This window comes from Zalophus californianus, chromosome 16 (genome assembly GCF_009762305.2).
Source record: "Zalophus californianus isolate mZalCal1 chromosome 16, mZalCal1.pri.v2, whole genome shotgun sequence".
In the NCBI taxonomy this organism is placed as follows: domain Eukaryota; kingdom Metazoa; phylum Chordata; class Mammalia; order Carnivora; family Otariidae; genus Zalophus; species Zalophus californianus.
Window position 1 is genome coordinate 22,172,239 of NC_045610.1, and position 24,669 is coordinate 22,196,907.

At 50.7% G+C, this 24,669-nt stretch overlaps 2 protein-coding genes across 2 annotated transcripts; one reads left to right on the forward strand and one right to left on the reverse strand.

The window, feature by feature from the left end:
- The first annotated feature begins 258 nt into the window (after nt 1-258).
- On the forward strand, nt 259-3,644 carry LOC113907929 (C-C motif chemokine 13-like). Its single transcript, XM_027567704.2, has 4 exons — nt 259-379; nt 963-1,826; nt 2,373-2,487; nt 2,930-3,644. Exons 2-4 carry the CDS (start codon nt 1,679-1,681, stop codon nt 3,033-3,035), a joined length of 369 nt encoding a protein of 122 aa, XP_027423505.1. The 5' UTR covers nt 259-379; nt 963-1,678; the 3' UTR covers nt 3,036-3,644.
- A 1,545-nt stretch (nt 3,645-5,189) lies between these two features.
- Nucleotides 5,190-8,215, reverse strand: CCL1 (C-C motif chemokine ligand 1). The gene is made up of 3 exons (XM_027568429.2): nt 8,081-8,215; nt 6,755-6,866; nt 5,190-5,618 (listed from the first exon to the last, which is right to left on the reverse strand). Exons 1-3 carry the CDS (start codon nt 8,154-8,156, stop codon nt 5,522-5,524), a joined length of 285 nt encoding a protein of 94 aa, XP_027424230.1. The 5' UTR covers nt 8,157-8,215; the 3' UTR covers nt 5,190-5,521.
- Nucleotides 8,216-24,669: the final 16,454 nt, after the last annotated feature.

Here is a 24,669-nt window from a genome sequence, read left to right on the forward strand (position 1 = left end):
CCTCTCTCACTCCCTCTGCTTGTGTTCCCTCTCTTGCTGTGTCTCTCTCTGTCAAATAAATAAATAAAATCTTTAAATAAAAAAAAAAATAGAATGTGTGTCCGTAGGGACAAGCTTCCTTTCTCATGTCACTTTTGACAAGTGTTTGTGTCAAAGTTACATAAGACTCGTAACATGAGTTGGAGTGCACGCTCTTGATTTTCTTCGGAACAAATTGTGTAAGACTGGAATTATTTGTTTTTGGGACGCTTGAAGGAACTAGCTATTAAAGGCTTTGGAGCCAGAGGATGTTTTGTGGGAGGATTTTCAATGACTGATTCCATTTTTTCAGTAGTTTTAGAATTACTCTTTTTTTTTTTCGTTTTTCTTTGGCAGTCTGGTAAGTTATATTTTTTAGGAAATCATCCGTTTCATCTAAATTAAATTTTTGGCATAAGGGTCCAATTTTCCTTCTGGAGTCCACGGGCTTTGTGGCAACACCCTCTTCCTTTATCCTGCCGTGGCGATCTGTGCTTTTTGCTTTTTTCCGTGGTCAGTCTCAGGAGAGCATTAGAGGTCTGTCCAAGAACTGATTTTGAGCATCCATCCATCCTTTCTAATGCATATGATTTTCTGTTTCACTTATCCTGGCTTTTTATTTCTGTGCTTTTACCCTCACTGGACTTGTTTTGCTAGAGGGGAAAGACCCACTAGACTAGAAAGCCGAGGGAAAACGATTCCAGGCAGGTGCAAAACATAAGCAAAGTCTGGGAGCCAGGAGGGAGCATGGGGAATGGATCGCTCAGGCCAAGTGTCTTGCCAGGTGGTCTCCTGCAGTCCCAGGCTGCCCCCCTCCCACCGGACCCATGGGGATGCCCACCCCAAGCTCCAGCTCATCTACATGCTCATTGCAGGGGGGAGGGGTGGCAGGCACAGAAGCAAAGAGCCCGCTCTGCTCTACCCTGCAACTTCTTTCCCGGCAGGAGCCCTAGAAACTCCATGGTCCTTCCAGAAAACAAGGGGCCTGGACAAATCAGCGGGCTTCAAACCATAGCCCTCTGGGTCTGAGTGGCAGAAGGGGACACAAAGATGTGACAAGAGGAGCCTCTGGCTTCAGAAGCGGGCTTTGATTCATCTCAGGTATGACGCTGCCACATAAAACTGCTTGGAGAAAATCTTCCATGCCCCAGACAGTGGGAAAGGCCGTGGTGATCGTATGTAAACAGACCAGCTTTCTCTTCTGGTGCCACCACTCACTTCCCACAAGGCTTTGGGACAGTGACCTGAGGTCCCCACGCCTCAGCGTCTTCATCTGTGAATGGGCATGATGATAACGGGATACACCCAGTCAGGACTAAACACATCGCCCGTGTAAAGCCCTCGCACGGCGCTCTTTCTCCGGTTGTGGAGAAAGCAACCCACGGGACAGCTCCGCGGATCACTCCCATGGCCAACGGTGGCACATCTGTGCTCTGGCTTCCTCTCTGTGGCCTGGGCAGCTGAAGGATACTGTGCCTGCCCTGCAGCAGCCCGCAACTTCCTGCTTGAAATTCCTGGAAAACTCGGGCAGCCAATCTCCAGGTCAGCACATTCAAGAGTGCCCGGCATCTTAACTTGACCATGACCCTGCCCAGGCAAACATCCCTCTGGGAGTTCCCACCCTCTCTGCTTCCTCTAAAAGGCTAGCAGAGCCACCCGCATGGCAGAGAAGCTGAGACGGGCCCAGACACCCCCAGCTCTCGCTCACGCCCAGTCTCCCTGCTCCCCCGACATGAAGGTCTCCGCCACGCTTCTGTACCTGCTGCTCACAGCCGCCGCCTTCAGCCCCCAGGTGCTCGCCCAGCCGGGTAAGCCCTTCCCTCCCTCCTTCCCACTCGCTCCCCTCCTTTTTGTTTTCTTCTCCTTCTAGAAAGCCCGAGGCTGAAGTGCCCCACTTCTGAGCCTATTCGAGCAGTGGGAGTCCTCAGAGCTTCACTTGAATGTCTAATTTTAAAGACAGGAAGCTGAAGGCCAAGTTGGGGACAGGAGGGGTCCTACCCACCCACCTCCAGCCATTGCAGAGCCAGAGGAAAACCTAAGCCGCTCGCTCCAAACCCAGGGCCTTTTCTTTGACCCCGGCTGAGCTTCCCAAATGCTGCATCGGGAGTACCGGAGCCAGGACCTGTCCCACCGGCCTTCTCCGGTCAACAACGATGCATCCCCACCGCGCAGCCGCGATGTTCTAGTCCTCCCCCCCGTCTCAGGGCTCCGGGCCAGGAGTGCTGGACTTGAGGTGGATAAGAGCCACATCGACCTCTTTCCTTCCCTTTCCCTACAGGCACTTCCTGCCGTATTCAAGCTGATGAAAACCTAGCGCCTCCTAAAACGCTTTTTCTCTGTGACCTTATTTCTAGATGCACTCAGCGCCCTATTCACTTGCTGTTTCACATTTAACAATAAGAAGATCCCCTTGCGGAAGCTGGAGAGCTATCGAATCACCAGCAGCCACTGTCCCCGGCAAGCTGTCATGTAGGTAGAAAAACCCTGCTCATCCCCTACCTGACCACACCCCACCCCATTCCCACGTCCCCTGATCCAAAGTTCCACCCCAGAAGACAGGCATCAGACCACTTCGGGATCTTATCCTCAGGGGGTAAGATTTTACCAGACTATGATTGCATCATAGACAGGCCGGGAGAGGGCCGGGTCCTCCACCTGCTCCCTGAATGGGTGCTAGCTCACAGTCTCAACTTTGCTTTGGCTGAGGCCAGGCCAGCTTCTCTGGGGCCTCCGAGAAAAGTGACTACTTCCAGAGTCCCCTTCTTTCCACACCCCAGCTTCCTCCTGTCCCGCCCCACAGAGGACCCCTCCCCTCTAGCGGGTGGACCAGGCAGGTTTGAGAGTCCAGGGAGGCATCGCTTGGGTAAAACCCTGATTTCCACCTAACTGTGCAGGCCTCTTTCATCCATAGCTTCAGCACGAAACTAGCCAAGGCCATCTGTGCCAACCCAAAGGAGAAGTGGGTCCAGGATTATGTGAAACACCTCGATCAAAAACCTCATACCCTGCGGACTTGAACTCTTCAAGCCACACCAAGACCAAGCCAAGTACGAGAATCGAACGACTGTTTATGCTCCTCCAGCTTCCCCAGCTAGACCCTGGACTAATTTTACTATAGTTTCAAATAGTGTGCTGTTTTGTGATGCAAAAGATGTACTATGTGTTAAGTAATATTTAATGTTATTTGAATTGTTGCTGGTTTGGGGCTTATTTTGAATACTGGGGACCTTTTTTTTTAAAGCAAGGCCTTGAGCCAGTTGCTTCCTGTCATCAGCCAGGGTTCCATCCCTTGTAAAAGCTGCAGGCAGCGGATCTGTCTCCTGCCTAACTCCCCGGCCGATGCGTGTGCCTACAAATCATGGAGATGAAGGGCTACTCCAATCCAGGGAGGGGAGGGCCTTGTGAAAGCAAGGAGCAGCTAAATATGTTATTACAGAAAGGAGAATGCCATTCGTAAGATTGTTGACTTTTTGCAGAAAGTACATCGTGTTTAAAATCTCCCATGGTCTCTGAAAAACAAACGGAGGGTTCTAGAGGGGAGGGGGGTGGGGGGATGGGTCAGCCTGGTGATGGGTATTAAAGAGGGCACGTTCTGCGTGGAGCACTGGGTGTTATGCACAAACAATGAATCATGGAACACTACATCAAAAACTAATGATGTAATGTATGGTGATTAACATAACAATAAAAAATTTAAAGAGAAAAAAATAAAATAAAATCTCTCATGGTGGTGTTTTCTTGGGGGAGGGTAACTTCCAACCAGTAGGGGGCGCTCCAAGGTGGGGGCAGGTGGCTGACAGAGGGGGCTGGCTGTGGGGAGGACCTCGTGGTGGTTGGTGGCTGAGCTGGGCTCATCTGACTGTTGCAGGGGGCCCGACTCAGCAGCCTAGCATGTTCTAGACTAATGACTCCAACCCCTAGCGTCAGCTTCTAAGTGGTCTCTGGCCTCCGTGCCTCCCCACTCCAAGTGGTCCTTGGAATGACCTAGGGGAAAAACGAGATGACCCGGTCCTCGTTAGCATCGACCCTGGAGGATACCAGAACACAGTCATAGCAAAGATTCTTCTAGAGGAGGCTCAAGTTGGAAAGGACAGGGGAGGGCCTGGAGGAAATATCCCCTATGGTCGGTGTTTAAGTTCTAGAACAGAAAAGGTAGAGTGCTTTAGAAAGGAAGCTGGAGGTGTGGTTGTAGAGGACTTGGAATAGCAAGGTGCAGAGTTTGGAGTCAGTTCTGAGGGCGGGAGGGAGGGACCTTCAGAGGGTGGAGAGCAGCGGCAGGCCAGGCAAAGTGGCCTGTGGCCGTGGGCAGGATGGAGTTGGCAAGGGAGAGCTAAGCACAGCTCCCTGCTCCACAGTGGCCCCAGCAAGAGGGAGGAGAAGGAAGCAGGGGGTTTGTGGGGGGCGGAAGGGAGGAGGCGGTTGAAGAAGAACAGCCAAGATCTGTGACACGTGCAATGCTGCGGGAAGGAGAGACGCCTCTCTCAGCACAGGGCACCACTTCTCCCCCAAAGCCACCGAGCCGGCCCTCAAAAGGGGGCCGGTCCTGAGATTCTGGCAATCCACAAGTCACTTCCCTCACTTGCTGTACTCCCTGGGGGCCCACAGGGGCAGGGTCTCTGCTTCCCAGATGTTGGCGAAAGGTTCTCCTTCTCTCCCCAAGACTGCCTCCCTCCTGCACGTGAGCTGGGCTGGACTCTCTGTAAGACCTAGGATCCGCTCATGCCTGGACAAGAGGAGGTCCTGCTAACTGGCTCTGCAGGATCTGCCCGGTAGACAGAGGGTCCCTTCCCCCCCCTGCTGTATCAGGCAGTCACTGGGCAACTTGGGACACAGGAGACAGTTCTGGACCCGAAAGCAGGAGCCCTGGGCTCTAACACCAGATCGGACCCTGACTCGCTCTGTATCCTCAGACCTGTCTCTGTCCCTTGCCAACCGTCAGGCACCTCATCTATAAAATGGGGCTAGCAACATCTTACAGGTGGATGACCTCACAAGATCCCCTCTAGCTAGGCCAGCTGTGGCTTCTGGAACCCCAACCCTGGGTTCCCACTCTCTGCTTCACTGTGCCTTCCCCTGCTGCCAGGGGAAACAGAATCTCCATCATGGCCCTGACTCAAAGTTCATCCCCACCCCCAAAGACAAAGTCAGTCAAGTGAGAAGTGTAAGCAATTTATTGGCTCTTTTGGACAAGAAGTCAGTTCTTTGGGCATCAGTTTCAACATGTCTCCCCGCTCCCCTCCACCTGCCCCTGGCCCCAGCTTCTCACTGCTAATCAAGCTTATACCCTGAAGTCCCTGTGGGATCCAAGAAGCCCAGAGAGGCAGGGATCGAAGATTCTAACATTTAAATATATAAAGTGCAACAACATAGCTTATCAGGACTGAGCAGACCCTCCGTGACCTGGCAAAGCTGGGCAGAAGGACTGGTGTGGGGTGGGGGGCTGGGGGGACAGGTGAAGCCACGCCGTCTTCGGAGTCCAGGATGGAAAGAAATCCTCCCACATTTACTTTAGCGGGCATGGTTTCATAGTTTTTAAATGAGGTTTAACCCATGAGGCTGTCTCCAAGACACATGTCTCTCTGCCGCCCCTCAGCTTGATTCTGTGGGCAAAGAACAAAGGAGGAGCTGAGTCACAGGATTTGCCCCCCGGGGTGCCACACACAAGTCCCATCCCCCACTCTGGGTGCCCCCAAGCTACTCGCTCTGGGCTTGTAAAATGAAGTCATTGCGGGAGACCTGTGGCATGCACGCTGGAAGGAACACACAAGCTTCAGGGAGAGCTAATTAAATTGAGTTTCTCCCTTTTCTGGAGAGCATGATTCATTGTATTAGGGTAGAGTAAAGGCTGCAGACACTCTAAGGATTAGCTAGTATGGAAATTTCCCTCCTAGAATATCTCTGAGGGCCCTTGATCCATCTTTTCATGTGTCTATGTCTATCTGGAACCCTCAGTCATTGCTTTAGATTCACTGTGAATGTGTGTGTGTGTGTGTGTGTGTGTGTGTGTGTATTTATTTTCTGACCTGCCCACCTCTTTAACTTGGTTACTGTCCAACCAAACTATAGACCAATTCTAACTTTAATTATCTGGGTGATCGCAGACAAATCTCACTACTTCCCTGAACTTCGGTGTTCATGATAATGAAAATGTGTGCCCAAGAGGGTTAGCCAAGATAATATACATGAATGCTTTATAGATGCCGAGTAGCGAGGGTAAGCCACCTTGGTCTAACTTTGTAATGACCCTGTGATGCAGCTATCACTTTTACTCCACTTCACAGATAAGGGGTGCAGAGGAGTACCCATATAATGAGGTGCAGAAGAATTACTGGCCCAGGGTCACCTAAGACTCTAGGTTGGCAAATCCGGAAGCAGGAAATAATTATGACCCCCTCACTTTTCCCACTACACAGTAATTCCTAGAGCTTTTAAGCAATTCCTTCTTCTGGCATAAAATATTAGGATATAATACTCGGCGCCTTGGGGTTCCGAGAAACACAAGTCACTGCAGGAGCGTAGCGGGGCATCCCTCCTGGCACCTGCTAAGAAGCGCGGCGCTCCCCCTAGCGCTCATGCTGAGCTCTGCACCCAGATTTTGGAGGCCTCTCTCCAGGTTTAGAAACCTGAATCTGGTGGATCAGCGCCATCTAGCGTCTGCCATCTAATTCCAGGCGGGCTGGTTTCCGCTCTCCGGAGGAGGGAGTCAGGAATTCCTGACCAGGGTAGGAACACTCACATTAGACTCTTGTGGGAGCAGGTGGAGCTGGTGGGTTTATAACACTGGATTATCTTCTGGGGAATCTTCCTCTCCACAAAGACGAAACAACAGTTGGAGGATGACACATGCACTAGAAGAGAAGCACAAAAATGGTTTGCATCTGTTTCTTTAACTTGGACTTCATTCCTCTCATCCAAGTGGTTTAAAAAAAACAAAAACCCTTTTGGGGACAGGCCCAGGCTTGGGGACCACATCCAGCCCAGCGTCTGTGTCATCAGTCACCTAGTTCTGTATGTAGGCAGAGGGTCGGAACACTGGGGTTCAGATCCCAGCTCCCCACAAACCAACTGTGTGCTTTGATCAGGATGAGCCCTCGCCTGGGCCCCAGACTTCCTGTCTGTCAAATAGGACTTTTTGGACTGATTTCTAAAGGTGCTTCCAGTTCTGACATCCCACCATGAATGCAAGATTCTGGCCCAATATTTGGGTTCAAGGGCTCTGGACCCCTACTCGGTGGGCCCAGTGAGTCTGGTGCGTGCAGGACAACCATGGGCCATGGCTTTGGGGCCAGATTAGGAACTGCTCAAGGAGTTCCAGCTGATGGAGTGACAAGGAAAGAGCTTCCAGGAATTAAGAGGCTTCCCACCCTCTCTCTAGAATGCCCTCTACCCAGGCCCGTAGCTCTGTCCGGGCTCCCACGCCCACTGTGCGGGTTTGCACACTCTCTCCCACACCCCATCCCCAAGAGACTCGAATTCTAATCCTGGTTCCTTGCTTCTCGTTTTATTGTTTGCACAACGTCTTTCATGTGCCTGGAATTCTTAGCAGGTGCCATGTGCCTGGAGAGAGAGGTCAGTCCTCTCTCAAGAGCCCTGAGGTCCGGCATTATCAATCCCATTTTACCAACAGGGAAATGCACAGTTGGAGAGGTAAAGTGACTTGGCCAAGTCACTGACCCAACACTTGCCTAACAGTGACAAGCCAGTTGTTTCAGTCCTGGTCCTGACTTCAGGATCTCCCTGTTATCTGTTACTGGGTGCAAGCAAGACCCAGTCCCTCCTCTGCACCGCAGGCCTCTGAATTTGGCCTAAAGAGCCTCAGAGCTCCCTGGATGAGGCAGGGCTTCCTTTTGCTGAAACTAGCAGCTCAGATGTTGTGTTCGCCCAGACACCTGCTCCCACCCCATCCAAGTTCTCCATTCACCCTTTTTACGAGGAATTCTTCCCAGAGGAGAGACAGAGGCATTGAGTTCAGGGTGAGCCCTGCCCATAAGCCCAGAGTGCCTGCTTGGGTGTCTGCCCCCCACCCCCCCCGAAGGAGCAAAGTGACTCCAACCACACTCACTGCTCCTGCCGTCCACGTCTCGAAGCCACATCCCAGCCAGCAGCATGCACGCCAGGGCCATGGTGACGAGCTTCATCCTGCACAGTGTGGCTCAGACCTCTTGACAGTGGTCTCGATGTGTCTGGTGAAGCTAAGAGCTCGTCTCTGGCTAATCCCGCAGTGCCCGGACCTTTTATTCGAAGACCTGAGTGGGGTTTCCCAGGCCCTGGTGCAGAGGTGGGGAAGTCACAGGGAGGAGAGATACTTACTCACACCCAGTGACCACATGGAACACTCCTTCACCCCCACCACCTCTCCTGGGTGGTGTGAGAGGGATGGGGAAACTTCCCCGAGTGCAGGAGCAGATAAGGATCTTGAGAAAATGAGTAGGAGTTGTCCCAGCTAAGTGGGAAGTGGAGAGAGGTGAGGGAGAGGAAGTTGTGTGGCTTCTCTGACCCCACGTGTTTCCATCCTGGGCTGAAGCTGCTGGCTCCGAACCTGGGGGACAGGGGGGCCAGGGCTGAGGCATACCTGGGTTGAATCCCAGGCCTGCAGATCAGCGGTTGCCCAAACTCCCAGACCCCCAGTCACATATGCCTGGCAAGATGGAAAGAGTGACACGTGCCCCAAAGAGATACCGCAATAAGAGTTCAGTGAGATTCGCTAGGTCAAGGGCCCAGGCCAGATCATTGCTATTTCTATTTTCTTCAATCACTCAATGCTTCTTAGCAGCTTGCTCTGCTCCGGGTCCTCAGTGAGCCCCAGGAAAGATAGCTACCATCAAGAGGCAGTGCCTGACCCCAAGCCGCTGACTTTTCGATTCACAGATGCACAAGTAAAAGCCACACTGCGTAAGGTCAGCAGCAGATGTGCCATCTGGAGGGGCCAGGGGAGGACCAGGAGCTGCCCAGGAGCATCAGAGAGGCCTCCCATGGGAATGCTCTCCAAGCAGAGCCTCCTGCAGAAGGGCTAAAGTGGGAAGGGGCAGGCCACCAGAAAAAGGGGCTTGCGTACAGGCAGGGAGGCATGGAGGGAGCACGCTCCTCCGGAGATGCCAGGTGGAGCCGGATCGTGGGGTCAGGAGAGTGAGATGGGTGGGGAAATGGCAGGAAAGGGGTGTGCCTGTATAGCTCTGACGCGGCCGGGTCATGGAGACATTGTGAGACGTGCTTGGTATGAAGAGCATTTTAGTAGGTGCTCCAGAAAAGGTGGCTGGGCCGAACGCCTGTATGAAAATCAGGAGGCATGATGTAACCATAGAGAGCTGGCGAGGCTAATCTCTTTGATCACGCGTTCTCTAGCTCGAGGGTCTGCATGGCTCCCATTGCCAACTGGATGACACCCAAGGTGCTCACCTGGACATTCGTGGTTCTTCACGCTATGTCTGTCTCCAAGTTTGAATACTTGCAGTGCCCTGAACATGCCACCGACTTTCTTACTGCTAGGATAATGCTCCCACGGTGACCTCCACCTGTAAGGCCCTGTCTTCCCTGTCTCCCTCCGTGGGTTTTCTACCCTCTTCAAATGCCGCTGTCCCCATATCGAGCCTTCTGCTGTCTCCAGCAGATGGGCACTCAACCTCCTTTGAAGCCCCCTGTGCCTGGACCTCCCACCTGAAGGTCTTATATCCCTGCCACCTGCCCACCCCGGCCCCCGGGTGTATTCTCCAAACTAACAGCTGGGTGGGGTGAGGGGGGAGTCCCAACGTGTCAGAGTTGAACGGGCCCTCAAAGACCATCAGCAACAGGGGCTTTTGAAGCTTCCTGGGAGAGCCTTTGAAAAAAGGTAAATGTCCTGGCCCCATTTCAGAATCAGAATCAAAACTTAATGTGCCTATCCATGTTGAGGGGGAAAAACACTCCAGGAAATTCAGGCACCAGAAGAATCACGTGTCTAGCATGGTCTCTCCATATTACAGATGGGAAAAAAGGAGCCCTGGAAAGAAGAAACAGACTTGCCCAAGGGCATACTGAGAATTCGTCTCGGAGATGGGACGGTGGACACTGAGGCCATCTGATCATGTGAGCTCCACGCGTGGCCGCCTCTGAGAACACACGCCCAGCAAGGACCACAGCTATGCGCTGCTCTGCCCCAGTTCCCGTGCATCCCGCCGGCTTCTGTCTGCCTCCCATAAAGTACCGCCAGTCCTAGAAATCACTAACCCGCTGTTTCTGCTCTGTGAGTCTCCTTGTCCTTGCAGACTGGCGCGTGTGTATTCCTTTACCATCATTTCCGCAGGTCTCCGGGGGAGAAGGGAGATACAGGTGCTGACTGTGACCGTGTAACCCTAGGGCTTTCAGACTCACTTGGGACACGGAGAGAAGCAACTGGTCACCCAGGAAATTCCTCGGTCTTCCCTTCCTCCCACGCATGCTGCCTGGGCCACGCAAGAAAAGGACGGGGTTGCCCCTCTAGAAACTTACTTTTCTTCCTCTCCCTCACTGTGGCCCCTGTGAGCCCAGGACGGGAAAAGAGGAACAGAAAGAGTTAGTCATTCCCCTCACACCGGGCAGGCCGGCTGGAGGCTCTGATGGCAGACACCTCGGGCTCCACAGGGGTAGCACCCGCACCCCAACTGGACGTCCTCTGCTATAGGCCTGCACAAAAGCGAGCGCCAAGTCTTAACTCAATAAAACATGCTTGCACTTGCCCGAGATGGGGCACGGTGGCATGGGAGGGACAGATAGACGAGAAATCCTCAGCCCAAACACTGAACCAGTTATTCTAGCCCAGTATAACCCCTTCCTTAGTGAGAGATTTGAAAACTGGGAAGTGCTTGTCAGAAGGTTTTCTTATTAGTTATCTTTTACGAAGTAGTTGCCCACTGACTGAGGATGGTTAGAGACCAGACAGAGCTCAGCCGGTGTGGATCCATCTCAAGATCATTTCCTCCAGGGGTGCCCAAGAGTGGCCTTGAACGGACTGGAACCTGGCCCGGCCTGCTTGCTCTCCAGGTACACTTCAGCCTGATCCTCACCGACCAGGACACAGAAGCCCATGGGGACGAGTCCTCTGCCCAGAAGCACGGCTGCAGAAATCCTACCCCAGCTTAGTCCATCTCAGGGGCCAAGTCTTTCAAGTTCCCTCACTTAGGGAGGAAGCATGTTATGGATTCTAAGATAACTGGGTCAGATCTCAGCCCTACCTCTTGTTAAGCTACATGACCTTGGGCAAGGAACTTAACATTCCTGAGCTTTAGTTCCATCATTATGAAATCTGCTGCCTGCTCCTTGGGTACAAACTACCCCCATTATTCTGAAGACAAGCTCCCAAAACCTTAACCCAGCTTCGTGCTATTTGAAGGATTACATGAAATTTCTCACCTGGTCTTGGAACAGGGGAGGAAGAAAGGAAGGGAGGGAGGGGAGAGGAACAGGAAAGAAATTTGAATCATTCAAAATCATTGTGAGACACCTGCTATGCACTAGTTCCTGGGGATACAGAGGGCAAGGCAGACACTGGCCCTGCCCTCGTGGGCATACAGCTTGCTTGGGGAGGTAGGCACTGAGAATTACGGTAGGTTGGAAGTGCTCCAAAGGAGACACATTGTCTGAGGCTTTATCCCATGACCTGGGCGCTGCCACCACCTCCCCACCCAGAACTGCTTCCTGGTCCCTTTCCCTTCTATACCCGGTGCTGCCCGACACCCAGGCAAGCTTTCTGGGGTTGCCCACGTGAGCAGAGCCCCCTCTCTGGCCCCCAGCCCTGCACTGGCCCTGGATCCTCCTGCAAGCAGGAGGCCAGCCCACAGCACGGCCCCCAGCACCCAAACACCTTGGAGTTCAAAGCCTCGTCTGGTATTTTCTTTTTCTTTCTTTCTTTCTTTTTTTTTTTTAAAGATTTTATTTATGTATTTGACACAGAGAGAGAGAGAGCACAAGCAGGGGGAGCAGCAGGCAGAGGGAGAAGCAGGCTCCTCACTGAGCAGGGAGCCCGATGCGGGGCTCGATCCCAGGACCCCGTAATCATGACCTGAGCCGAAGGCAGACGCTTAACTGACTGAGCCACCCAGGCGCCCCCTTATCTGATATTTTCCACACTTCTCTCCCTCTGCCTGGGTTTCCTCGTCCCCTGTTTCTCTCTAACATCCAGCACTTTCGTTCTTTTCAGGGGGCCTCACTTATCTGGTTCTCAGGGACCACATGAAGGAGACATCAAACTTCTCTCAGAGCCACAGGCAAACCTGGGGTGCCCGAAGAATCACCGCAGGGACCGTCACTGGTTTTTCCATGCGCGTCCACAGCTGTTGAACTACGGAGCTGACAGGAGCTCGCCCCACTGTGCCAGAGCGAGGCGCAGACATCTGGGCATGGCTTACGAAGTCCTGCTTGATGTGGCCCACAGAGCTCTAGCCATGGGTCCCTGTCACTGTTTGGCACACGCCCTGGGACTTCACCGCCCTGCTGCCTGGGCCCCTTGTTCCATCCCACAGTGGTCCGACCTGAGCTCCCAGGGCGAGCTGAGCTCACTCCTCCTGGCAGGCAGCTCACACTCCTCTCACTGCCTGGGGGTCCCCACACCTGCCTGGTCTGGAAGCTCCCAGAGGGCAGGAGTCCCTCCACCGTGGTCTCTGCATTTCATGCCCCTGTGCCCAAACTCAGGGTGGGTGTCCAGTGACTGCTTGCTGAAGGAGGAAGGAGAGGTCTTATCACTGTGGTTGTCCCCATGCCACAGATAAGACATAGAAGCCCTGGACCTTCCAGGACTCAGGCCGGTAGCAAGTGACAGATGAGGATGGGGAGCCCTGGCCCAAATCCTGTGCTCGTCGGTACAACCGTGTGCTGGCTCTCCTGCCTGGCACACGGGGATGGACATCAGGCTGTTTGCAGTTTCTGAGTGTGGTGATGGGCACCGATCCTGGGGCCAGCTCTCTGTTCCTTAGGCATTCATTCATTCATTCATTCACTCATTCACTTCCGAGGGCCTGCGCTGTCAGCTCCTATGCAGGCAGTCAGGTTTGAGAGGAGACCTGACTACAAGAGCCGGAGTCTAGAGAGAGGGAAAGTGACCCAAAAACCAGCAAGTGGCACAGACAAGCCAGGACTGTCACCATGCGCAGGCCAGAGGCTATGCATGCCCGGTCCTGGTGGGGGGGTGGGGCGCAAGGTGGCATCTCGACCGGGGCAGGGAGGATGAAGGCAGCATTTGCTGGGCGGGGGTGGACAGGGTGGAGTGAGCTCTGGGGAGACGCCTGGCTTCCAGCCTCCCCAGCCCCACTCTGTGCACTGCGTGGAAGACTGACTTCTCCTGGTTGCCCCACCTCGAGCCCCACGTCTAAATCGGGGTAATAATGATACCTGTAATAGGCTTGCGTGAAAACAGATGTGACATACTTCTTAAGAACAAATGAACAGTTGCTTCACAGCACGTTGGTGGTGCTGGTGTTGGTGGACACTGGTCCACAGCCAGTGTGTGGGCCGTGTCTCCAGAGCTTGGGGGCAAGCGTGTAGGCTGCAGGAAATGGCTGGAAGGGAAGGCGGGAGGACCACCTGACAAGTTTCCCAAGATCCTGTTTACGAGACTCAGGCCTGGAGACTTGACTCTATTGGCAGGAGAGCATCCCAAGCAATCTTTTGCTCAGTACAGGGGTGCAGCCACATTTGTAGTTTGGCCAGAGGGTTTTTGTTAGAGGCTGAAGGACACAATGAGTGGGAAAAGGCAGGAGGACTGGAGGTTTGAACGAGTCCAGAAGGGGTGACAGTGAGGAGGTGGGGCTCCGTGTAAAAATCAGGGTACGAGTTCTCTGGGCCCTGCTGCTCATTTTCTGTGGGACCTTGGGCAGGTCACCGCCTCTCTCTGGACCTCCATTCCCTCACCTAAAAAGTGAGAATGTGGGCCTAAATCAGAGACTCTTTCCCCAGAGATGAGATTCATAATGGATCATTTGGGAAGCTTTTATCAAAAGACACACGCTAGAACCCCTCTCTGGGGGGTGGGGGAGGCTATTCTGAACCCAGGGCAATTGGAGGATCCCCAGATAAGCCAGCCCCACCACTGCACTCCATCCGAAGCCTCTAGCCTGGAGGCCAACTGAGACCCTCTCTGGCTTGACATTTAACGACTCTGAGTCTCTAAGTTCGGGCAGACTCCTGCCCATGCCCCAGCCTCCTCATCCATCCCCAGTGGAACTGGTCCTTGGATCAGACCTATTACACTGAAGTGGACTGCTGGGGGGGGGTCACCCTTCCCTTCTGGTGAGGATCAAAGACAGCAGAGCCTCATAGGGCTGATGGTAGGCCCTGAGCCACACCACCCCCTCCTCCCACCCTAGGAGCCACGGGCCACATTTAAAATAATCCCTTTGGAACTTAGAAAGCACCCAGAAGTCAGAAGTTCAAAGGAGCCTGGAAGGCAAGACCTGGGTTTGGATTCCAAATGTGTCATAGACTCGGTTTTGTGCTTCCTGAGCTGTTTGGCCTTGAATCAAAAATATCCACCTTGCAAAGTCCTGGTGAGTATTCAAGGAGTTGGCAGGGGTCCGGTGCACACCACAGATAGCCGGCACCCAGCAGAACACCAGCACTTTCAGCCTTCTCCCTGTGGACCCCAACATCCACAGAGCAGGAAGACCCCCTAGGAAGAATTGGGGTGGGTCATCTCACATTATGGATGAGGATCTGGAGGTCCCCAAAGGAAGAGTGAGTTGTCACATGAGGACCCAGTGAAAGAGCCCTGAAGACAGCCCCACCTCTTAACTCCCAGGTCTGGCTCTTCCTCTGTGCTTTTCTGGCTTTGTGCTCATGTTCGAAGAGCTGTGCTGTGGCCAGAGAGAGAAGGTGGGCACAATCAGGGCCCCTACGATGCTGGAAAGCCCTCAGCCCACCTGGAGGCCAGGGCATGGTGCCAACTCTGCAGGAAGTGGTGGAAAAAATGCCCCAGCATTTCCACCCTGCAGGGCAAAGACACAGGCAGGAAGTGGCAGCAATATGACCCTACAATATGCCCACCAGAATCAACAATGCCACTTGTGATTCAGGTGACACACTGACAGACTGCTGGGAAAGCCCCCGGGGCGCTCTTCCCTTCCCATGGTGGCAGGTGGACAGCCTGGGCCCCACCACAGCCCACAGCCCAATTCCCAGTACATCCTGTGCCTGAAGCCCTGCGAGCCCAGGCTGGCCTAGGCAAAGATGCCCTTTTGTCCGTGTTCCTCCGGCCTGGCTCCAGGGCTCCGCTCTGAGCTGGCCCTCCCCCAGGGATGCTTCCATCACCAAGTCTGGCCCCCTGGGCTCCCGAGGACTCTGAACGCCAGCAGAGCTAGGACATCCAGGTCTCTGGCCTCCACTCCTCTACTGTGGTGGAAGGAGCACTGGACATGGGGTCCAGACCACTGCATTTTATCCAGGTTGCCATTTACTAGCACCAGGTCAATTCTAATCATCTTCTTTTTTTTTTTTTTAATTATTTATTTCTAATCATCTTCTTGAAGCTCTCAGTCATCATCGCTGAAACTGGGTTCACGGCGCTTCTGTCTTAGGAGGTTAATATGGACCCATGTGCAAAGGCCTCCAGCGCAGAGTCCAACTCCCCTGCAGCAGAACCAAAGACCAGAGCTGCTGCCGACCCGCCAGATCTACCGTGGCGGAGGAGGGATTTCAGAGAAGGGGCAGATGGGAGAAATTGACAGTGTTCCTTCTGCCGATCTGAGGCCCACGCTGCCCACCCTTTCCAGCCGGAGCTGGAAATCTCAACAAAGTCTTCTCCTACCCAGATAGGATGTGATTCGGTCAGATGGAATATGTTGGGCGCCCAGCATGTGTTAGGTGCTCGTGAAAGGAATCTGTCAGCACCTTCCTCTGCCCACTGTCAGCAGATGGGTCCTTTGAGAACCAGGGGTGATAAAGCTGGTAGATGGCGCTAAGCACCCCATGCCCTCTGGCCTATTCTCTTGCACGCAATCTCACCAGCATCTTGAAAAGGAAGAAGAAATGAGTCGCCTGGCTTTTGTCCCAGCTCTGCCACTCTTGATTTCTGCCTACGGAAGTGTCTTTATTTAGAAGTTGTGGATCCTAATCTTTCCCCCTGCTTAGCTGACCAGAGGTCATGAGCCTCACAGCGGACAATGGTGGGGTAGAATGGGTGTTTGGCAAAACAGAGGGCTACCAACCCTCCCATGCTTCTACCACTGCTGCGCCTTGCTTGCGTCTCTCCCCAGCTGAACAGTGAAATGATTTACCCCTGGCTCAGGCTCCTTCCTGCCTACCTTTTCTCATGCTGCACACTGGACTCTGACTCTATGACATCACCAAAACCGAAGTGGCCAAAGTCACTGGTAACCTGCTTGCTGCTAAGTCAGAGGCACCCTTGGCTTTGCCTTGCCTGACCTCCCAGTACCCTTGAACCTGTTCACCCTTCCGGAAACTTCCTCTTGCCCTGGCTTCTAAGGCAGATGGCCCTCCTGGTTTTCCTCCGAACTTGGTTAGAGACTCCTTGCCCTCTCTTCATCCCTTAATCTTGATGTGCCCTAGTCCTCCAAGGAATGACAGAGTTCATAGCTATCTTTATGGTGTGACAGGCACTGCTCTAAGCACTCCACATGTGTTAGCCTGTTTAATGCTCGTCAACGCCCTGGAAGTAGGGGCAATACTCCATTTCACAGATAAGGAAACTGAGGCACAGAGGAACTGCCCAGGATTACTCAGCTAGTCATCACACAGGCAGTGTGGGTCCAATTCTGAACCAATACTTTGCAGCTCCTCTTGGCAGAGACTCACCCCTGGGTGCTATCCAAACAGCTTAGCTTATCCTATAACATCCCTCCTGATCTGGCCATGACCTATACCACCTATAGTCCTGTATATACACTCTGTGTCCCCAGCCTGGATTCCACATGCTGGTATTTGCACATGAGCTTCTCTCTAAGGGAGTAGCCTTTGCCTGTTTCACCCCCTGGTCAGTGTCCGCTCTCGTTCAAAAACACCTGCTCTGTGAGGTCTTCTCCCTTCCTCCCAAGCCCTCCACTGCCCTGGATCTCAGGCACCATGCATCCCTCCCTGTGCTTCCACATACTGCCTGATAACGTAACTTGTCCGTTCCCAAGCCCGCCTTCTTGTCTAGGCTCTGAGCTCCTGCCTCAACACAGTGCACACGGTGCTGCTAACAAACGTGGAGATGACCTAGTGAGCTGGCCCACACCTAAATGGAGCCAGAGACTTGAACCTTACGGAACTGAGCCCAAAACCTCAGTCTTATCACTCAGGTCCACAGTGCTCTCAGAGGCATACGAAAATGTGCACACGCGCACACTCACTCCCCAGCTCCAAGGCCCTCCCCAAAGCCCTAGCTTTCTCAGGCCATGGTCCTGCTTCTGCATGGACTTCCAGGCATCTAAAAATCCTGCCTTTTCCACAATGCTGCAACCCAACCCTGAGACACCTGAGTTTTGCATTCTTCCATATTCTGGTCATTTCATGGACCTGAAGAGTGACAGCCTGACCACTGAGACAAGTCTCATGTACATGGGATTGTCTCTAAGCAGGAAAGCAGTGACTACCAGTCACAACAGTCTTTAGATATTCACAGCGATATGTGGCTTGCTTGGTCCCTCACGCCATGTGCAACTTTAAGCCTCACAACAAGGTATGGAATCGTTATTATAAATCTATTTTACAAACAGGGAAATCAAGGCACATAGAGATTAATAACACACATATGCTTGCCTCCACCTGAGTGCCCTCAGCAAAGCGGGGGGACCCTGGGCGGTTCATGTCACAGCAGCTTCATGACAGGTGAACATGGGATGGGTCAAGGCACATAAGAAGATGAGTTTTCTCCAAAGGATTGCACACAGAGCATTCCTTGTGGTCCCCCACCTCTCTATGTCCTGGGGCTAGCCCCTGCTAACATCTGACCTGTGTCGTGAAGCAAAGCAGGTAAGTGCGTGTGGCTTTGCGAATTCAAGTACATCGTCGGAAAGGCAAGCTGAACTTAAGACTTATTAAATAAATGTGGTTTCCTACTTTCAACCATACATAATTCCTTCTAACAGTATTATTGGGCTGGACGTTCTTAGAAGATATGCTTTAATGGAGAGTTTATCGGGATTCGTAATTAGCAGAGCGATTGTGAGCACTTTAAAGTAGCTGGAAGCAGATTAAGCCCACAAAAGAGAACCAACCACTCACAAACACAATCGCAATGTCCATTTACATGCCAGCAATTCCTGGGTCAATTATAAATGCATATACTCAAACAGCTACTGTAAATCTTACTCCTGATGCAGTCATTGACATCCCTCCTAGCAAAAAGCACTCATTAACCAAGTCAACGAATCTTTAAAGGATGCCTACTATGTGCCAGATGCTCTCCAATGTCCTGGGAACCAGGAGACACAACCAGGGTACACAGGCACTTGCCCTTGTAGAGCTAACACCCTGAGACAGAGACATCATCTTCAAGACTCGTTATATAAACAAGATAACTTCAAATAGGATAAGTCACTGAAGAAACACAACAAAGGCACATGACTAGAGGGGGACTAAAAGATTGGCATTTGGGCTGAGACCTGAATGACAAGAAGAAATGAAGATGGAGGGGTGGAACGTTCTAGGCAGGGAGCCAAGTGGGCCAAGGCCCGATGTAGTGTCTTAGCTTACACACACTGGCCTCTAAATAAGACCCGAGATAAAGATCGAAGTGACGGTATTTTATTTGGGAAGTGCAGGAGGGATGAGTAAGGGGGTGGGATACAAAACAAGAATGGAGGAAACACTAAATAAAGGATATCAGGACAGCACCCCCATGGGTGACTGGAACTCAACCTCCAAGGGGACACTGCGGGAGACAGTGCAAAGCAAGCTCCTGGGTCATCCCACCCAGGAGCGAGGGAGTGGGGGTATTTGTACTCCAGCACCTGCTGGCTACTGGTGAGGGCTGCTCCCTGACACTTCTGTCCAGTCCGGCTTGTGGGCAGAGCGGGCTTCAGTGGCTGAAGTCAGCTGGTGGGCACTGGGATGGAATGCCTAGCTAAGTGATGTGAGCAGGGATTGGTCGCCTCTGTTATGCGCAGAGACCAGCCTGGACTGTTCCAGAAAGAAAGTCAATGAGGGTGGCATATAAAACTTGTGGGGGGACATTGGTAGGAAATGAAGTCAGAGGAAGGCAGGGAGCCCCACATATGAAGCCTGGTAGGCGGTGATGAGTCTGAATCATATTTAAAGTATGTTGGGAAGGCAGCTGAGAAATTTAGTCAGGGAGAAGAACAGACTTAAAAAAAATAATAATAAGATTTTTCTCTTAGTTATGTGGAAAACAGATTTTTGGGAGAGTAAGAGGGAATGTAGGATGACCAGTCAGGAGGCAATGGCAGAAGTCTGGGCAAGAGGTGCTGGTGGCTTCCAAGGATGGGGGGGGGCGGTGCTAAGTGAATGGACCCAGGTGTGTCTCAGTGGATGGACCCAGGTGTGTCTCAGTGGATGGACCCAGGTGTGTCACAGGGGATGGACCCAGGTGTGTGTAGCAGAGTGGGACTAATGGAGAGCTTACTGTAGGGAGAGTCAAGAAGGAGGGAGCCTTGGCCAGGGTGTGTGAGACAGGAGGATTACAGGATGAGCAAGCTGGACTGAGCCACTCAGGAATTGGGTGACTTGGGTCGCTCACTCCCCCATTCTGGCCTCCGTTTTCTCATCTGGAAAATAAAGGAGTAGAACAAGCCAACTTCTAAGGATGCTTTTAACTCTAATAGTCTATGATTTTAAGAAAGCAATCAGAACAATCTTTTTTAAAGTTTCACTTCTTTTTCTCCCCCCTTCTGGGATACAAATTCTTCAAATGGTTTCATTTTTTTCATGTTTAGATCCTGATCAATGGACTTTATGAGCCCTGTACGCTCCTTTGACCAAGCTCCTCACCCAACCCCAGAAGTAACCATTATTCCGGTTTTTTAATTATACCATTCTCCTGATTTTCTTTATTGGTTTTACAACTTAAGTATCTTTAAACACTGTGTGTGTGTGTGTGTGTGTGTATTTTTTTTTACTTTTTCAGTTTTGCACTTTATATAAATGGAATCACACAGTGTGTTCTCTTTTATGATTTGCTTTCCTTTTTCTCAACAAGATGCTTTTGAGACTCATGCATATTATATATGTAGTAGTCCACTAATTTTCTCTGCAGCTCTAGTACTCTACTTATGATGGTACAATTCGTGCATTCTACTGTTGATGGACTTTTGTCTGTTTCCAGTTTTCATTCTTTTTTTTAAATTTTATTTTAATTCCAGTTACATACAGTTAACATACAGTGTTATATTTGTTTCGGGTGTACAATATAGTGATTCAACATTTCCATACATTACTCAGTGTTCATCGAAGTAAGCGTACTCTTAATCCCCCTCACCTATTTCCCCCATTCCCCCACCCACACCTCCCCTCTGGTCACCATCAGTTTGTTCTCTGTAGTCAAGAGTCTGTTTTTAATGCTTGTTTTTAATAACCCCATAAACCCACGTGAACCACCACATAAAACAAAAGCTAGCACCTTATCAATAACCTCCTTCCTACCATGTCTTCCTTCTTCTACTCTGCCTGAGTCCTCCAACCCCCAGTAGGTGGGTTCCAACTTCCCTCACCTTCCCTTTTCTATAGTTTTAATCTAGATGGATTTCTTTTTTTTTTTAAAGATTTTTAATATTTTTTTTTTAGGTTTTATTTGTTTATTTGACAGAGAGAGAGAGCACAAGCATGAGAAGTGGCAGGCAGAGGCAGAGGGAGAAACAGGCTCCTTGCTGAGCAAGGAGTCCAATGCGGGGCTCGATCCCAGGATCCTGGGATCATGACCTGAGCTGAAGGCAGATGCTTAACTGACTGAGCCGCCCAGGCATCCCTTAATCTAGATGGATTTCTAAGATGCATATAGTTTTACTTAGGTTAATTGTACCTTACTACAAAAGTAGTAAAGTATACTGCTTATAATTGTTGGGACTTACTCTTTGCTCTGTCGTATTTTGTTTGCCGGGATACATTCCTGTTATTGAGTGCCACAGCAGTTCCTTTGTTTTAACTGCTGTATGATACCGCATTGCTTAAGTATAGTCCTCTTTTTTCATCCACTTCCTCTTGATGGGCATTTGAGTTTTTCCAGATTTTTGCCACTGTAAACAGTGCAACTCTGAACATTTTTGTATATGCAAGACTTCTATTAAGCATATATAAAAAAGGAGAATTTCTGGTCTAGAATATTTATTGTTATGAGATTGTTCCAGTCATTTTCCAAAGCAGCTGCATGAAAATACCAGCAGAGTAGATGGTGTAGATCCATTTTCTCTCCAGCACCTGGTACCATCGAGTTCTCAATTTTTGCTAACCAATTATTTTTAACTGACATTGTTTTCCATCTGGATTTGCATTTCCTTGACCAACAGTGAGGTTAAACATTTATTTGTCTATCAGCCATAAGTAAACACTTCTGTGAAATGCCTGTTCCTGTTTTTTGACATTTTTCTTCTGAGTATTTGTGTTTTTCATATTGATACCATCAGCCTGCTTCCTGCCTGTAGAATGCTGGGGCCCAAGGTCATTTTATTGTTCTGAAAAGTCAGTGCCATTTAGTCTAGGCCAGCAGCATTTTTGGCAAGCCAACTCTCTCAAAAACTTTTTTGGAGTGTCAGTAGCCAAACTTTGAGCGATGTCTTTCTTTTTCTCTCTAGCTGTAATGTCAACTACTTTGACACTGTCAAGCTCTATAAGATCCAGTTTCTTTTCTGTGAGTCATGCCCTTGGTTTGGTCTTGACCTCAAGGCTGAGTGTTCATAACGATGCCTTTGTTTTCACTGTTGCTCCCAAAGCTGCGTCCGATTTTGAGAATATCTTACAACTGAAGAGGTTGGAAATGAGAGATGATTGCATCTTCCAACTCTGGAAGCCCCAGAATTTCTAGACTTTCTGTGTTCCCTCTCAGCTCTGCTTCTTGCAAAGAAGCCAATTCTTCTCTTTCAGGAACCTTATAAGAGGCCACAAATGGTGACTAACGCACACAAACAACATTCTGTCTCAAAACCTCTTCCAAAGCTGTACATTTAGTCGGTATGTTTACTGCCTTCCAAATTATCACATGTGATGTTTTACCAAATATTTTACTACCAACTGACATAGCTTACCATTCTTCCAGTTCCCTATAATAGTTTCTTTGCTGCTTGCCGCTCAGCCCCGAAGTCAAAACCACACATTTTATTCTTCGGTGAGTGTGGTACTCCACTTCTAGGTACTAGTTTCTGTAATGGTCAGCTTTTGCAGCAGTAACAAACAATCCCAAAATATCAGTGGCTTATAACAAGAAGCATTTCTTTTTTGCTCTCAAATCCACAGGTCAGTTGAATCTCTGCTCTGAGCTATAGGTCAGGTCCGATCCTTGCCCTCTGCCTTCCCACTCCTGGGCCCACACTGAAGAAACAGCTCCTGCTTAGGACATGTCATGCTCCTGGCGGGGTCCAGGAAAAAGTGGATTGGCAGAAACTTGCAATGCTTTTAAAGCTTCTGCTAGGATATGGCATGTGTCATACCAGCTCACGAAGTTACAGGGCCGAGCCCAAACAAAGCCAATGATGTAGGGAATATATTCCAAATCATATTAAACAAGAATTGAGTCTCCCACAGATAGAAAGGAGCTCTTGACACATTCTTGTACCAATCATTCATTAGTATGTATATTACAACATATTCTCCAATTTGTAGCTTACTTTTGAGCTGTCTTTTTGAGAGAAGAAACTTGGGGCACCTGGGTGGTGCAGTCAGTTAAACAGCCGACTCTTGCTTTTGGCTCAGTTTGTGATCTCAGGGTAGTGAGATCAAGCCCCACGCCGGGCTCTGTGCTGAGCGTAGAGTCTGCCTCAGACTTCCTCTCCTTCTGCCCCTCCCCCCAGCTCTCTCTCAAATAAATAAATCTTTTAAAAAAAAAAAAGGAAAGAAAAAACTCACAGTTTTAATACAGAAAAATTTATCCATCTTTCCTTTTATAGTCAACATTTTTGTGTCTTATTTAAGAAATCTTTCCCTTCCCCAAAGTTTAAAAAAATTTTTTTTATTCAGTTTTCCATTAAGAATTTTTTGGGGGTGCCTGGGTGGCTCAGCTGGTTAAGCATCTGCCTTTGGCTCAGGTCATGATCTCAGGGTCCTGGGACCGAGTCCCACATCGAGCTCCCTGCTCAGTGGGGAGGCTGCTTCTTCCTCTCCCTCTGCCTCCCCCACTGCTTGTGCACTTTCTCTCTCTTTGTCAAAAAATAAATGAAATCTTTTTTTTTTAAAGAATTTTTTAAGCTTTTTTCAAACATTTAAGCATCTGGACTTGATCTCTGTATATAGTATAATGTAAGGATCCAGTTTAATCTTTTTTCCATAGGGATCGGCAATTTTCCAGGCCTAATTTTGAACAGTCTCTCCTTTCCCCCTTGACAGAACAAACAAACTAGATCACATTTGATGGCTTCATACATAGGTGGTTCTGTTTCTAGGCTGTCTCATTTCATTCCTTTGGCCAACTGGCCAATCGCTGCATTGACTTGTAACTCATAATAAGTCATGGTCTCTGGGAAAGTGACGTCTCCCCCTCTCTGTCTCTTTGATTGTTTGCTTTTTACTTTTCAGCCAGAAGTGTGCTGGCAATTTTTACCCCTTTACTCTTCCATATATATTTTTGAGCCAAATCACCAAGTTCTAGGAAGCATTCCGCCAAGCACCAGGCTCTGCTCTTCCACTGCGAGCTCACTGAACCCTCACCGTTACCCAAGGAAGGTCAGTGTTCTTTCCCCCAGGCTACAGATGAGGAAACAGAGTGGCACAGAGATGCTGGCCCACGGCTACACGCAGCAGCTCCGATTTCAAACCCAGGCCCGTCTGACTCTGGAGTCCCGGTCGTCCCCACATCACAGAGTTTGGGGTAGATGTGCTCAGCTAGGAGATGCTGAATCAAACCTGCCCTCTGGTTCCCACAAGAAAGGGGAGGTTACCAAAGCCTCAGCAAACACCTGGCATTTTCTCTTGCTCATCTGCACGCTCCCAGCACCGGGCTTGCCCAGGCAGCCCATGGGGGGTCGGGGGGTGGGGGTGGGGAACCGCAGTCTAAGCCTGAGACCACAAAGCCGGGTACCTCTACGGAGTCTCTAGCAATGCATGCTCTTTGCTGAGCCCTCCTGGTGACAGCAGGAGCCATGAACGTAGGCTGCACCTCAGTTGGCTCAAAAAGAAAGGGCAGGGGCTTGACACTGCAGGGGGTTCCTATTTGAAGAAGGCAGGCAGGCAGGCAGGCGGTCTCCACAATAGAGGAGTGTGTGTGTTGGGGGACGGGAGGTGTGGGTATGTGTGGGGGTGTGCGTGCTGGTATATGTATCAAAGCAAATTTGACCAGTATCTGGATTGGCCCTTTCATACCCATTCTGTCCTTTAGTCCTTGAAAGAGGAAATAATCTCATCACTCTATCTCAGATCCAATGAAGCAAAGGGCGTTCAATGATCTGCCAGACACACATGTTCTCCGTCCCCTTGGTTAGCAGGAGTGATAATTAAAGTAAGGTTACTTTGAGCGACGAGATAATAGCTGTAGAGCAGTTATAGCTGGTTCTCCATACGGGGCCACAGTGTTGGCAGCACCTGGGAACGTGGTAGACATGCAGACTCTTG

Excerpts from the sequence above, each read along its gene's own strand:
- LOC113907929 (XM_027567704.2), top strand. The coding sequence starts at position 1,679 with ATGGCAGAGAAGCTGAGACGGGCCCAGACACCCCCAGCTCTCGCTCAC. Across the intron at positions 1,827-2,372 it reads CCAGGTGCTCGCCCAGCCGG|ATGCACTCAGCGCCCTATTC; the intron begins GTAAGCCCTTCC and ends CCTTATTTCTAG. Across the intron at positions 2,488-2,929 it reads TGTCCCCGGCAAGCTGTCAT|CTTCAGCACGAAACTAGCCA; the intron begins GTAGGTAGAAAA and ends TTTCATCCATAG.
- CCL1 (XM_027568429.2), bottom strand. The coding sequence starts at position 8,156 with ATGAAGCTCGTCACCATGGCCCTGGCGTGCATGCTGCTGGCTGGGATG. Across the intron at positions 6,867-8,080 it reads AGACGTGGACGGCAGGAGCA|TGCATGTGTCATCCTCCAAC; the intron begins GTGAGTGTGGTT and ends CTTCTCTTCTAG. Across the intron at positions 5,619-6,754 it reads TGCTCCCACAAGAGTCTAAT|AATCAAGCTGAGGGGCGGCA; the intron begins GTGAGTGTTCCT and ends CTTTGCCCACAG.